Source organism: Carlito syrichta, unplaced genomic scaffold, assembly GCF_000164805.1.
Source record: "Carlito syrichta isolate Samal-C Ts95f unplaced genomic scaffold, Tarsius_syrichta-2.0.1 Scaffold311474, whole genome shotgun sequence".
Taxonomy (NCBI): Eukaryota; Metazoa; Chordata; class Mammalia; order Primates; family Tarsiidae; genus Carlito; species Carlito syrichta.
This window is the reverse complement of record NW_007255570.1, coordinates 632,871-645,435: the sequence shown is the minus strand read 5'-3', so window position 1 is coordinate 645,435 and position 12,565 is coordinate 632,871. Positions and strand designations below refer to the sequence as shown.

The following is a 12,565-nucleotide window of genomic DNA, read 5'->3' as shown; positions in this document are numbered from 1 at the left end:
GACCCCAAAATCCTCTTTCTTGGACTTTTAAGAAATAAAGTATTTGTAAGGGAATTTGAGACCTACTACAATGAATTTTTTTCCTCTGTCCAGTTAGTGTGAGCTCAGTGATGGAATTTTTATGCTATTTTATTTAAGGTTTGAGAAAACAGGAAAGAATCAGGGAAGGTAGTAAGAATAAAATGTATATCTGAACTGGAGGGAAGAATGGTTTTTATCCATAGTTAAAAGCTTTATTAATTATGCTAATAGTACACATAATGCACACCACTAACATTTAACCTGGAGCTATAGAATAAGTTTGTATCATATTTATCTTCTGCTTAAGATATTTTTCTTTTCTTTTTCTTTCTTTCTTTTTTTTTTTTTTTTAACAGAGAGTCTTACTCTGTTACCCAGTCTAGTGCAATGGTTCGATCAAAGCTCAGTGCAACCTTGAATTCCTGGGCTTAAGTGATACTCCCACCTCAGCCTCCCAAGTAGCTAGGACTGCAGGTACCTGCTACCATGCCCAGCTAATTTAATTTTGTGTAGGGATGAGGTCTTGCTATGTTGCCCAGGCAGGTCTCAAACTCCTGGCCTCAAGCCATCCTCCTACCTCAGCCTCCCAACATGCTGGGATTATGGATGTGAGCCACAGAGCAAGGCAATCTTTTGCTTTTTAATGTTAGTTTATGTTCCTTAAGATATAACTAAGAATGACCCATTTTTTAAAAAGGAAGTAAATCATATGTTTTCTCTAGCTTGTCCATATATAGATAAGGGGGGAGTCATTTTTTAATGTGTAAACTTACAAATTAACTTCCCCACCAATGCCCAGTGCAGTAGGTAGAATCTGTATGTGCTTATCCACATTGGTTACACATTCATTGACACATTGGTACAGGTCATAATTTGGAGCTGAATGAATAAATGAATGTCAAAAATTAGGTCCTCAATTCAAAAAACAGAAAACTAGGAATTAAGGTTAGTCCTTAAAAACATTAAGTATCGGCTAGGAGTGTGGCTCTTGCCTTAATCGTAGCATTTTGGGATGCAGAGACAAGAGGATTGCCTGAGCCCAGGGATTTGAGACCAGCCTGGACAACTTGATGAGCCCTTGTCTCTACAACTAAAAAAAAAAAAGAAAAATTAGCCAGGTATGGTGGCACACGCCTGTAGTTCTTGGAAGGCTGAGGTGGAAGGATCACCTGAGCCTAGCAAGTCAAGGCTGCGGTGGCCATGAGCATGCCACTGCACTCTAGCCTGGACGACAGAGTAAGACTCTGACTCAAAAACAAACAACAACAAAAATTAAACATCATGTTTACCGCTAACTTTGAGAGATGTTAAAATGTCTGAACTTTTCAACACATTCATAAAGGAGCAACTAATAGTTGAGAACAGAGCTCTTATTAAATCAGAAATAAAGCTTAAGTGTATAGTATATAGGTTTGTAGGAGCCAGTTTGTTGAAGAGATCTAATTGTGTTATTTATTAATTTACAATTCAATAGTAGGTGGAGGTCCTAACTGTTTCTGGTCAAAGTCTGAATTTTACTAACTAGGAGTGTTTGTAAGGATATGGAACTGGGAATCCTTCACAGGATCTGACAGAAGAAAATCAGTGGGATGCAAAGTATTTCATGAGAATGTGGCCTCTGGAAGGCCCTCACACCAAGAGATGTTTAAATTTAACTTCAACGTTTGCAACACAAATAGAGAGAAATTCACAGTTGACACAAAAAGAGTTGTCTTCATCCATCTTCCTGTAAAGTTGCTTACTCTGGACAGGATGCCAAATTTGGGATGTTCCCATAATTGCCTTACATAGACAGCATACATCCTTTGCACATCAAAAGGAAAAAGCAGTGACTCAGGCTGGAGGACCCTAGGGGACTAGTTGGCTGAAATTGCTCTTCACTAATTACACAAGTTTGTTTGTTCCTTCTTTATTTTAGAATTAGAACAGGAAGAATTCATTACTTCTGTAAAATCTGTGTCAGCTATAAACTTTGGTTGTCTCATTAGACTTGGGTACTTGAGGATCTATGTTATTAAATAAACCTGTAATCTTTTAATTGTTTGCCAAGCATGGTAATTAATCACCTGCGAAGGTGAGTTGATCTTTGAAAAGTGATCTTTTCAATACTAATGAGAACTATTTCAAGTTGCTAGCCCTGAAAAGGTTAAAACCTGGGTACTTCTTGGTGCACTCAGCCAAGATTCAGTCTTCCCAGTCTTCTTTCTCAAGCTAGTCTCACTTAAGCCACTCACCTTTGGGAGGAATGCAACTTTACACCTAGGTACCTTTATCTCCATGTGAAACCATCCCTGTGTTTTAAATTTTTTGTCTTGTTAAAGCTTGTCATTATGGTTGTAAAATTTAAAATATCATGGTCAAGAAGCCAAGCGTATTACTTTGGCATGAGCCTCTCCAAGACAGCCACGGGTGGTAGGGGCTGCTTCCCTGCCCGCGGCTCTCCTGCCTGTGGTTGCGGGAGACACCCTGCAAGTTATTTGAGGTTCTCTGAGGAACTCATTTAACACTGTTCTCCAGTGCAGGATCTTAGGAGGCAGTTGGAATTTTCTAGTCCTTGCTAGAATGTTTATTTCAATCCAGAAGTGTTCTACAACACAAAAAGTCCCATGGTAAAGAACGAGCTCAGAGAGAGAACGCTGAGGAGTGAAAGCTGGAATGCGCCACTGTTTTCTCATTCCTGATACACTGATCCGGAGTGAACTGCATAGCGGCATAAGCAACAGATGAAATTTCAGCCAGGGCTCCAAAACCTGACAACCATAGTAAATCCTCTGTAAGCAATATATTTGGAGAGAAGGTTTTCAAGCAAATTGAATTTTATGATTAACAGAAGTTTATCAACAAAACCATATTTGCTTCACCTCACGTTGATGGAAGTCTTTCTAAAAAGGTTGGGTCTACTTTCCATTTCTAGTATAATTGTAATGTTGTTCAATTTTTTTTTTTCCAATTAAGACTCTTCACTGCCTCCATAGCATTATCTTGATCATAAATAGTTACTCTCTATTTCCTATAATATGGCTGTCCACGGTTAACTTATCGGGCTGAAAGTATACTGACTCCAGAACTGCTTCAGAGTTATTACCTTAAGGGGAAAAGAAATCTTTCATATGAGATTTTTATCATTTTATTTGTTTTTCTGAAAACAAAATGCAGAAAAATTTCATCTAATTGAGTGTTATGAATTCTCTATATGTGACTGTTACTAGTTTAAATAATGAAAAATGTGCCAGTGAAAGGGGAATTTTATTCCTGAGTCCTGAATTTTAATTCTGCTCAACTCCAAGTCTCAAAATAGATTCAAAACAAGTTACAGCAGCCCTGTGTGGTTCAGGTCTTCCAACCCTGAAATACAAAATATATCACTTGGAATGAAAAGCATACAATTTTGCTTTCTTTACTAGAATGTATTATATTATTACAATTAGAATCCATTTTTCTATTTTCTTTTATGGAAGTATGTACATTTGTATGCACACATATGTATATACAATTATATGAGATTTGTATTTTTAATACTATCTGTAATGTACAGAACTCCTTTGAAATCATCAAATTTTAGAAAGGAGGAAAAATCTTTGTTAGTGTCGGCTCCCATAGCTTTTCATTCAGACTATAAATTAGGCCTGGGAAGGCTATAACGACTCAGTAATTTATAGACTATTAAGATACTTAGAAGTAATTCTTGAGCATGTCGAATAGAGAACACATGTTTATAAAAGACAGATTCGATATAACATCTCTTTGACCCAACCAAGCCCAATCAATTAACAAAATGGGATGTCTTATTTTGCATCTCTTCCGCTTCCCAAAAATAGAATAACTAACCACTTGTTAACCACACTGACTTTTTAATAGACAGAATGGTTGCTATAGCTTTGCCACCAGAAAAGTTAAGATTAAGCATTCTATTAGATTGTAGCCAAAAGAGTCTACAAAACAGGAAGAAAGTTTTGCTTGCTTTTTGCCTCCTTTTCTTGTTTGACTTGATGTGATAATTCATTGCAGATTTCTTTTTCTTTGACAGAGTGCCTACCGCAGGAATGGGATGGCTTTTCTAGCCTGCTGATGTGAGTATGACGGTGCCTGCAACAACAGGAAACACAATGTTATATTAAGATGATTTCTTTTACCCTCCTTGAACAAAACGAAATGCAAGTGTACCCTCTCTGTAGGCTAGGGAGTGGGCTGACTTGTGACTCTCAGCTGGCTGACTCTGCTGTTTCCCAACCCCTCAGTCATTAGTCTTGTTTACTAGATGAGCCATTTAGCTAATTAATGGCAGGATGTTTGGGATAGTGTGTAGGTGGACAAGAATGCAGATCACAGTTTTGAGATTTTAATTTGGAATAGATTTACAGGCCTCAACTCACATATCTTAAAAGCAGTGGTTCCCTCTGCCCCACCAGTGTTTAGTCTGTGTTTTGATATATTTTAGAATCCAAGATTGTGACAAAGGAAACAAAATTAAAAGGACAGACTGTCTTCCCCTTCTATTAATACCACTGACTGTACTTTCCAACATCTGTTGATTATATCTACATGTATTTGAGAGACATCTATTCATTTTATAAACTTACGTGATCAAAGCTCTGACTGACATGACGACATGCCTGTCCCCATCTGCCCCTCCCCTCACCCATCACCATGTGCCCTTCCAAGGTGCCTTCTTCCTAGCTTCCTGCCATCTGCCTTTCACATGCACTTTTCCTCACACAGAAGCTTTTCCCCCAGAGTCATTTCCCTCCTTTTCTCGTTTCTGCAGTCCTCAGGCCCATCTCCCCGCCACATGCCCATTGAGAAGCCAAGGAATCACAGTCACTAAAGGGGAGCAGCATTTCCACAACTGGATTGGAAGTGTGTGCTGGCAGTTTCTTGCTGGTAGCAGCTGAGCTACTCTTCTGGAATCTATACTTTCTCCAGTAAATGAGGAACTGTAACTCTTGGGAACAAACCAAAACATGGCAGATATAATTGTACAGTTCCTGATTAAACAGAATTGCAAAAAAGGAAGTTATTTCTTTAATTCTGTGGGAGTTTTGTATAATTTTACTTTTATCATAATTTTTTCACACGCTTGAAACAGGCTTTGTGAAAAATAATAAAATGAGAAATGTGAAAGATTTTTTTTCTTGTGGTCAAATCATTGTGAATCTCAGTTAATATTTTATGCCACAATTATTCATATTTGTTAACTGTCATTTACCTGTTCTTTGTTACTCCTTTTGGAAAATAATGTGCATGTCAAGAACAAAAACACAAATATATAATATTACAATATTGCCAAAGGGTTTTGATGTTACAACTGTGCTTGTTGAAATGTATGATTAAACTTTTCTTTTTATCATCATTCTTATTTTCCTTGGCGTCCCTAATCATGGAAAATTATAAGCTTGCAGTAAACATCCTAACTTTTAAAATGGCAGCATTTATTGTTTTGGTTTCGATCTGCCAGGCTTATAGATGGTGTAAAATTTTCAGGGGCTAATTTTTTACATCAAAATTCCTTCTCTTCCACAATATACATTTTAAAGTATGCACAAGAAAGAAAATATAGGGTTTAATTTTTTTTCCTTCATTTTATTCTACCTGATCTTATGGTCCCAGAGTAGGAAGACTCAACGTACATTTCTCTCAGAAATATGACAGGTCTGTGTTTTTGTTGGTCTGGTGTATGTTTGTCTATCTTGAACAGTCTGACAGGTAATTATTTATAAAATCTGGTTTTGCCCAGAAAGTTCATATAATAACCTTTCACTTTTCATCATAAGCCAGAGCTGAATTTGGAATAAAACAAGGTCATTTATGTCTGTCCTAAACCAGTGTAGATGTCCCCATAATTACTCAATATTAATATTTTTAATTCTTTATTTTCTTTTCCACACTTAGGTTCTTTCTCTGACCTGCACAATGCTAAATTTGAAGTGAAATAAAATTTCCTTAAACAGTGGATATAGAAAAAATGGAAAATTTACAGAATGAAAGTTTCAGAAGATGTGACTTCAGTAAATTATTCTCTTAAGATAAAATGTTATATAGAATAATGTTAGAGCAGAAGGTAGTCTTAGAGATCATTGAAAACAACTACTCAGTTTACAGATGAAAAAAGCATGGTCCAGAGAGGGAAAATGACTGTCCCAAAATCACTCAGTAATGGCAATGACAGATGAGAGATGAGAATTTATGGTCCATAATTTTCTGTCTGGTATTACATACAGTGTTCTCCACCATACTGGCACACCTTAAAATATTACCAAGATGGACAAGAGCTTTTCTGTCCTCTCAATGAATCCTGCTTTCTCACAAATAAATAAATAAAAGAATATTACCAAGAACATTGGGATTTTATGGCATATTTTTCTAGACAGTAATATAAATTTATAAAAGAGATGCTAATTATAGCTACATCCTAAAGCATGAGTGTTATACATTGAAATATTTTTCAAAGGAACTGTGGTATTAATTAAACAATCCCTTACACATCAGGCCCAGCTCCAAATCAAATGGAAATACACAAGGCTAGTTTCTATTTTTTGTCCCTTGTGTTTTATAGATTGGATTGGGAACTAAACCAATAAATAGGTACCCTGTCGTGGGAAATTGATACTTCCCTCTAGATTTAAGGGTAAAGAAAATAGAAATATTTCTCCCTTCACCTAATTTTGAAAGTGTAACTTTCTGAACTTGCCATTTTGAGGGTATGTTAGCCTTCTTGCCTCTCATATTGTAATAGTTGTGATTCAAAAATAATGTTCCAGTTTTAGAACCAAGAGTATTTATTTGAAAACCATCAGAAGCATAAATATTTTTAATGGTGTATATAATTCCTATATCTGGGGAAGAGTTTTCACTTATTGCTGTTTGTTCTTTATTTTTATAAAATAGTAAACACCCATGTTTAGTGCTTTTACCATGTAGAAGACAAATAAGCATAACTAGTGATTCTTGATTTGAAAGAAAACAAGTTTACTTGTCTAGAAACTATAAAGTTTAATTTTACAAATTTTTAAATATAATTCCCAAATCAGGAATTGCTTTCCCGTTCATATAACCCCTTGTATAAAACTGAATCACTGCAGAGAATGTATTCTCTCATCTGCCCTCCTGGAATTTGGATAGAACCTTCCCAGGTTGCATTTAAAATTCTACCATCAACCATGTATACATCTCATAAAATATTTTACAGTTTCCTGTGTGCTCTGGCTGAACATTTCATAGTACATAAACACTTCTGCAAATAATCTAAGGGCATCAAGTTGAATATGCCTTAGCAGTCCCCCCATATAAAGCTCATTCTCTAGCTTTTTTTTTCCTTATTCTTATCTTCTTAAGGTGAACTCAAGATGAAAGTTTTTGTGCTGTTGTATAGTCGGGGGGGGTGAGGAGGGAGCAGGGAACTCTAGCAGATTTAGTGGAGTTGTGTTGTCATATGAGAGCACGGGCTTTCTGCAGAGGGCATCAAGCCAAGCTACAACAACAAAACTGTGCCTGCAGGAATTGGATGTAAATGTGATAGTTAAATAAGGGCCAGATGTCTCTTTTAAAAATTCAAATATTAAAAAGTCATATCTCTTAAAGTAAGTCTCCAGTGTTATGAGTGGGATAATAATACAATGGCATTTTTTTAAAAAGAGAGACTTGCAGTTGCTTTTTGAAACAAAATATTAAGTATTCAAACTGTCATAAGTCACAGAAATTTTGGCAATTGGAACATATTTTAAAACAATTCCTGCAAAGTCACGAGAACCCACATATGGTATTTCATTGTTGGGAACCACTACAATTCTCTGAAGAGCATTATTTTTTCTGATCATCACCACCCAATAGTCACTATTCTTTTTTTTTTTCCAAAAGAAAGTAAACATAGAAAAAGATATAGGAACGAGCAAGAAACAAGATAAGCAAAATACAGTTTTACTTACACTGGTTAACACTCCACTTGCTTGTGTCAGCATGTTAATAAGTGTGATGCAATAATTATATCATGCTGCTTGCTGCCTGCATGCTGAGCACTGTGTGATTTACCTCATTTACTGCTCATAGCCCACAAGGAGACCGAGAAACAGCAGGTCAAGGGCCTTCTGCAGAGTTAGCCAAGAGGGAGCTGGCTTTGCCCCATCGCTTTGATATCAGAGCTCACGCCGTGGTTACACGACACGGACTGTACTAAAGCAGAGACATCTGATAACCTATGACAGAGAATTTCTGCCTGACCTTGAACCTAGAAGCACTTCTCAGTACCAAAAACTTTATTACAAGAAAATGTTATTTTAACTTAGAATTCCTTCTCTAATGCCAAGTATTATGTATATAATAGAGTATCATATGACATATAATAGAATATAACTATATAGAATCATGCTAAATTTTCAGTAATGTATTAAACATGAAGTTAAATATACATGATCAGCAAACATACTAAAAATTCATATACAAAATATGAGAAAAACTTCCCCAAAGATCGATATGTGTGAAGCCTCTCCTTTCTGAAGACCCAGTTTCCCCAGAAGGGTCTAATTACACAGGCTACTATTTTATGCTCTCATATAAGGTATTTGTCCATGTTATAAAATAATCCCTATCTTGTTTACATGTGTTTCTAGTAGCAGATACAGAAGTACATATAGCAGTGCCCTGAAACTTCACAAATGACCCTGTTAAATGTTTGCTCATTAATTATGGTATAGCAGTCATAGTTTTTCCTCAGCCCAGCATGTTTTTGTGTATATTTAGGGGAAGTGGTGTACAGAGATAAATAAAGCTACTGAGCACAATTTGAATTACAAAGAATAATTTTCCATTGTAGTCAGTAGTTAGCAGTTTCTCTAATTCAACTGTAGGTCTGTTCTGCCTCAGGACAAGTCACTTTCTGATTTATGTCCTTAAGATTCCAAATAGCAGTGCACCAGCCTGTGATACTGCAACTTTCTTTTCTAAATTGCTTTGTTGTTGAGATGGGATCTTGCTATTATCATTCAGGCTGGTCTTGAACTCCTGGTCTCAAGTGATACTCCCACCTCAGCCTCCTGAGTAGCTGGCATGCATCACCATGTCTGGATATTTCTGAATGATTTTGATTTGCTTCTTCCAACCACTTCCCTTGGGAGAAGTTAGTTCACCTGCCAGTGTGTTGGCCAGTTCTTATCACTCCTGCCTGACCTATATGTACCAGGCTTTAGACAGTTTGTGATACAGCTACGTAAGTAAGAGTGGCATGTGTCAACGTTCCATACTTTTAATCCCACAGGAAGATACCAAGCAGAGGGGCCAGATGACAGGAGACCTAAGTGAGTGGTGAGTCACTGTGCCGTGGATAAGCCGACTATAAGCCACAGCCAAGCAGTTTTATAGCTTGTGTTCATACATACCTCTCCAGAACTAGGGAGGCAGAGGAGAAACCACCTTGTGGCAGCTCCACGCAGGAGTGGCTGTCTGGCCACCTTGCTGTGACAATCACAGACTGAGGTTGATCGTTGCCTTCATGGCCTGCGTGTAGATGAGCAAAGTCTCCAGGTGCCCTTCCACTACCATCTAGAGAATGCCATGTATTTCTCTTTTTTTTTTTTTTTTTGAGTTGGAGTCTCACTCTGTCACTGGAGTGCAGTGGCACGTTCCTAGCCACCGCAGCCTCGACCTGCTGGGATCCGGCAATCCTTCCACCTCAGCCTCCCGAGTAGCTGGAACTAGAGGCGTGCAGTACCATGCCCGGCTAATTTTTTTGATTTACTGTAGAGATGAGGGCTCATCAAGTTGCCCAGGCGGGTCTCGAACCCGCAGGCTCAGGCCATGTGTTTCTCTTAACAGTGAAATATCCACCTGCCTCTTCTCTCCTAGGTTTTCATGGTTGTCTCTTTTCCCAGCTCTTTCCCATAGAGTTTCCTGCCTGGCACACAGCACCCTCTGCTTCCTGTGAACCAAGTGTAAGCCCCTGTTCTCTCTGCTTCCTATTTAGTCTCCCTAATCATCTCTCCAGGAACCTCTAGACTACACAGGATTAGGACTTTCTTGAGGGCAAGTCTTGAATTAACACCTCTTTGTCATTTTCACGTACATATATTAGATTATTGTTTGGTTGATAGAAAAGTTATTCATTTAAACACGAGCCAAAAATCCTTTTTAAAAAAATATTTGTTCATTCTTTTCAATGCTTGTTTGGCAACAAGTCTCATGAACTGTAGATGACCACAGCTTTTTCCTTAATGACAAATACAGCATCTTAGACCAATTTAAAGCACCCCATGCATCAGGTTCCTTGTGGTCACTGGGAGTCTTGTGTGAAGGTGTTCTGGACCTTAAGAAGAGGTAACTTCAACTATATTTGCACTACTAAAGGCCTAAATGTCTTTCTGTCCCATCTGAATCTGCACTGTCTTCAAAAAGTTATAGACTTGTAAGACCGTTTTTGTATATAGTCCATCTTTGAAAACCTACTCATTCTCCCATTGGCTTCCCATAAAGATAGTGGACCTTTAAGGATGAAATGTCCCTAAAGATAATAGAATAACATGTCTGCTCAACTTAAAGCAAACATAAACATTTATTTAGGTTAAAAAGAGATTTTGTGAACTGGAAGCAATTTGTCACCAGTGAGTATCTCGAAATTAAAATGTCAGTTTTCTTCTTCTTCCTCTTCCTTCTTCCTTATTCCTTCCTCCTTCCTCCTTCCTCCTTCCTTCTTCTTTTCCCAGAGACAGGGTCTGGCTGCAGTGCAACAGTAGCATGATCATGACTCACTGCAGCCTTGAACCCTTGGCCTCAAGCAGTCCTCTTGCCAAGGTAGCTGAGACTACAGGTGTGTGCCACCACACCCAGTTAACTTTTTTAAATATTTTTGTAGAAACAGGGTCTTGCTATGTTGCCCAGGCGGTTATGGAACTCCTGAACTCAAAGAATCCTCCCTCCTCGGTCTCCTAAATTGCTGGGATTACAGATGTGAGCCACCACATCTGTCTTGTTTTCTTTATTCATTTTGTAAAAAATCTTTTTCGTATCTGTGAAAGCCAAACAATCAACATATAGTCTAGAGTTCCCAAACAGTGCACCAAGGACCTAAGAACAACTGTGGAATTATAGAAAGAGAGTCATAAAATACCTAGATTAAATGATCTGTAGATTCAGTAAAATGTGGTTTGCTCATATAAGTGCCACTCTATTTGAAATACATATATTTCAAATATGCATAATATATATATGCCATTGTGATTTAGAAAATGTAAAATCATTTAGAAGTGATACTGAAATCTACTAGCTTTTTGACATTACTTTTTTTTAATTTAGGAGATAGCAGAGATCAAGTTATAGATGCATGGATCAGCGAATTTATGTTAAAAAGTGATTCTCAGGTCCACAAAAATGGTAGCCATTACTTTCTGTGCTTTTATTGTCATTGCCCCGGTCTCCTCTGTTCTTCACTGGTGAGTAGATTGTGCCTTCTGGAGGATTCAGGCTGCTTTAACATAGACTTAAGGGTATTTTTTTTCCTTTGACATAAAGTATCACCTGAACTTTATTCATATGTCTTATATTGGGGAAAATTTATGATATTTTTAACATTAGGAGGTTTTGCTTTTCCTGACATTTTATTGCTTTGCATATTTGAAACATTTCAATCCCAGACAATAAATATTATGTGATTATTGTTTTCATATGGATAGGCTATTTCCTCCTGCTTTTTCTAGCTCCCTTTCCCAGCTAATGATACTAAAAAATGTATTAATACTAAACTGTGCCATTCAGCTTTCCCAGAATCACGTATAATGAAAATTGAAAGAGGGAAAGGCTTAGGAGAGGAGGGGTAATGGTAGTTAAAAATAAATTGAGGTGTGTGGTTTTCTTTCAGATGGATCTCAATTTTTTTCTTGTTCAGTCAAAATGAAGATTATATTTCTTCTGTAAATCATTTTTTATAAACTGTCATAACTAGTGATCACACTAATGGTATCTTTTTATATCATTATTATGGAAGCTAAATGAATCTTAACAAAGTAGATAGATGTTAACTGAACACACCATGAGTATTCATTGTTTAAAGCCATCCACTGTGAAGAGCTATCCCTTGTCTTCTTCAAGGTTCACATCAGATCCCGCTTTCTGAATATGGCCGTCTCCGATCACCTTTTTGAATTTTGAGACCTCAACTCCCACCCTGGCACACCATATCCCCTTTCCTGCTTGCTTTTACACTACAGCCCTTACCATCTTCTAACTTACCATTTCATAGATTGATTTTGTTTTTGCCTGTTCCCTCTGGAATATAGGCACAGGAACACATGTGTCTGTACAATGCATAGACTACCCCCTCTAGCATGTGGACACACATAGTTTGTCTACACAATGCATTGTCTACCTCTTCTGGAATATACTCTCCAGCTAAGGATTATGACTTGCTTTGTCCACTGCTGTGTCCCAGCACTTAGAACAGTGCCTGACACATAGTGCACATTCAGTCAGTGTTTACTATAGGTATGAATGATAATGACTGGTCAGTACTCAATCTTGCAACACTACACGCATCTTATTATACTGTCTGGTCCTCTCCAGCCTT

The 12,565-nt window shown here is 37.4% G+C and overlaps 1 protein-coding gene across 1 annotated transcript in view; it reads left to right on the top strand.

Annotated features, from left to right (window-relative positions):
• SUPT3H (SPT3 homolog, SAGA and STAGA complex component) overlaps nt 1–5,144 on the top strand; it is a 92,265-nt gene extending 87,121 nt beyond the window's left edge. Inside the window, exons 6-7 of the mRNA XM_021717888.1 lie at nt 4,049–4,091; nt 4,787–5,144. Of these exons, the coding sequence (XP_021573563.1) occupies nt 4,049–4,090 (42 nt within the window). The 3' untranslated portion in view covers nt 4,091; nt 4,787–5,144. The remainder of the gene's footprint in view (nt 1–4,048; nt 4,092–4,786) is intronic.
• The last annotated feature ends 7,421 nt before the right edge of the window (nt 5,145–12,565 follow it).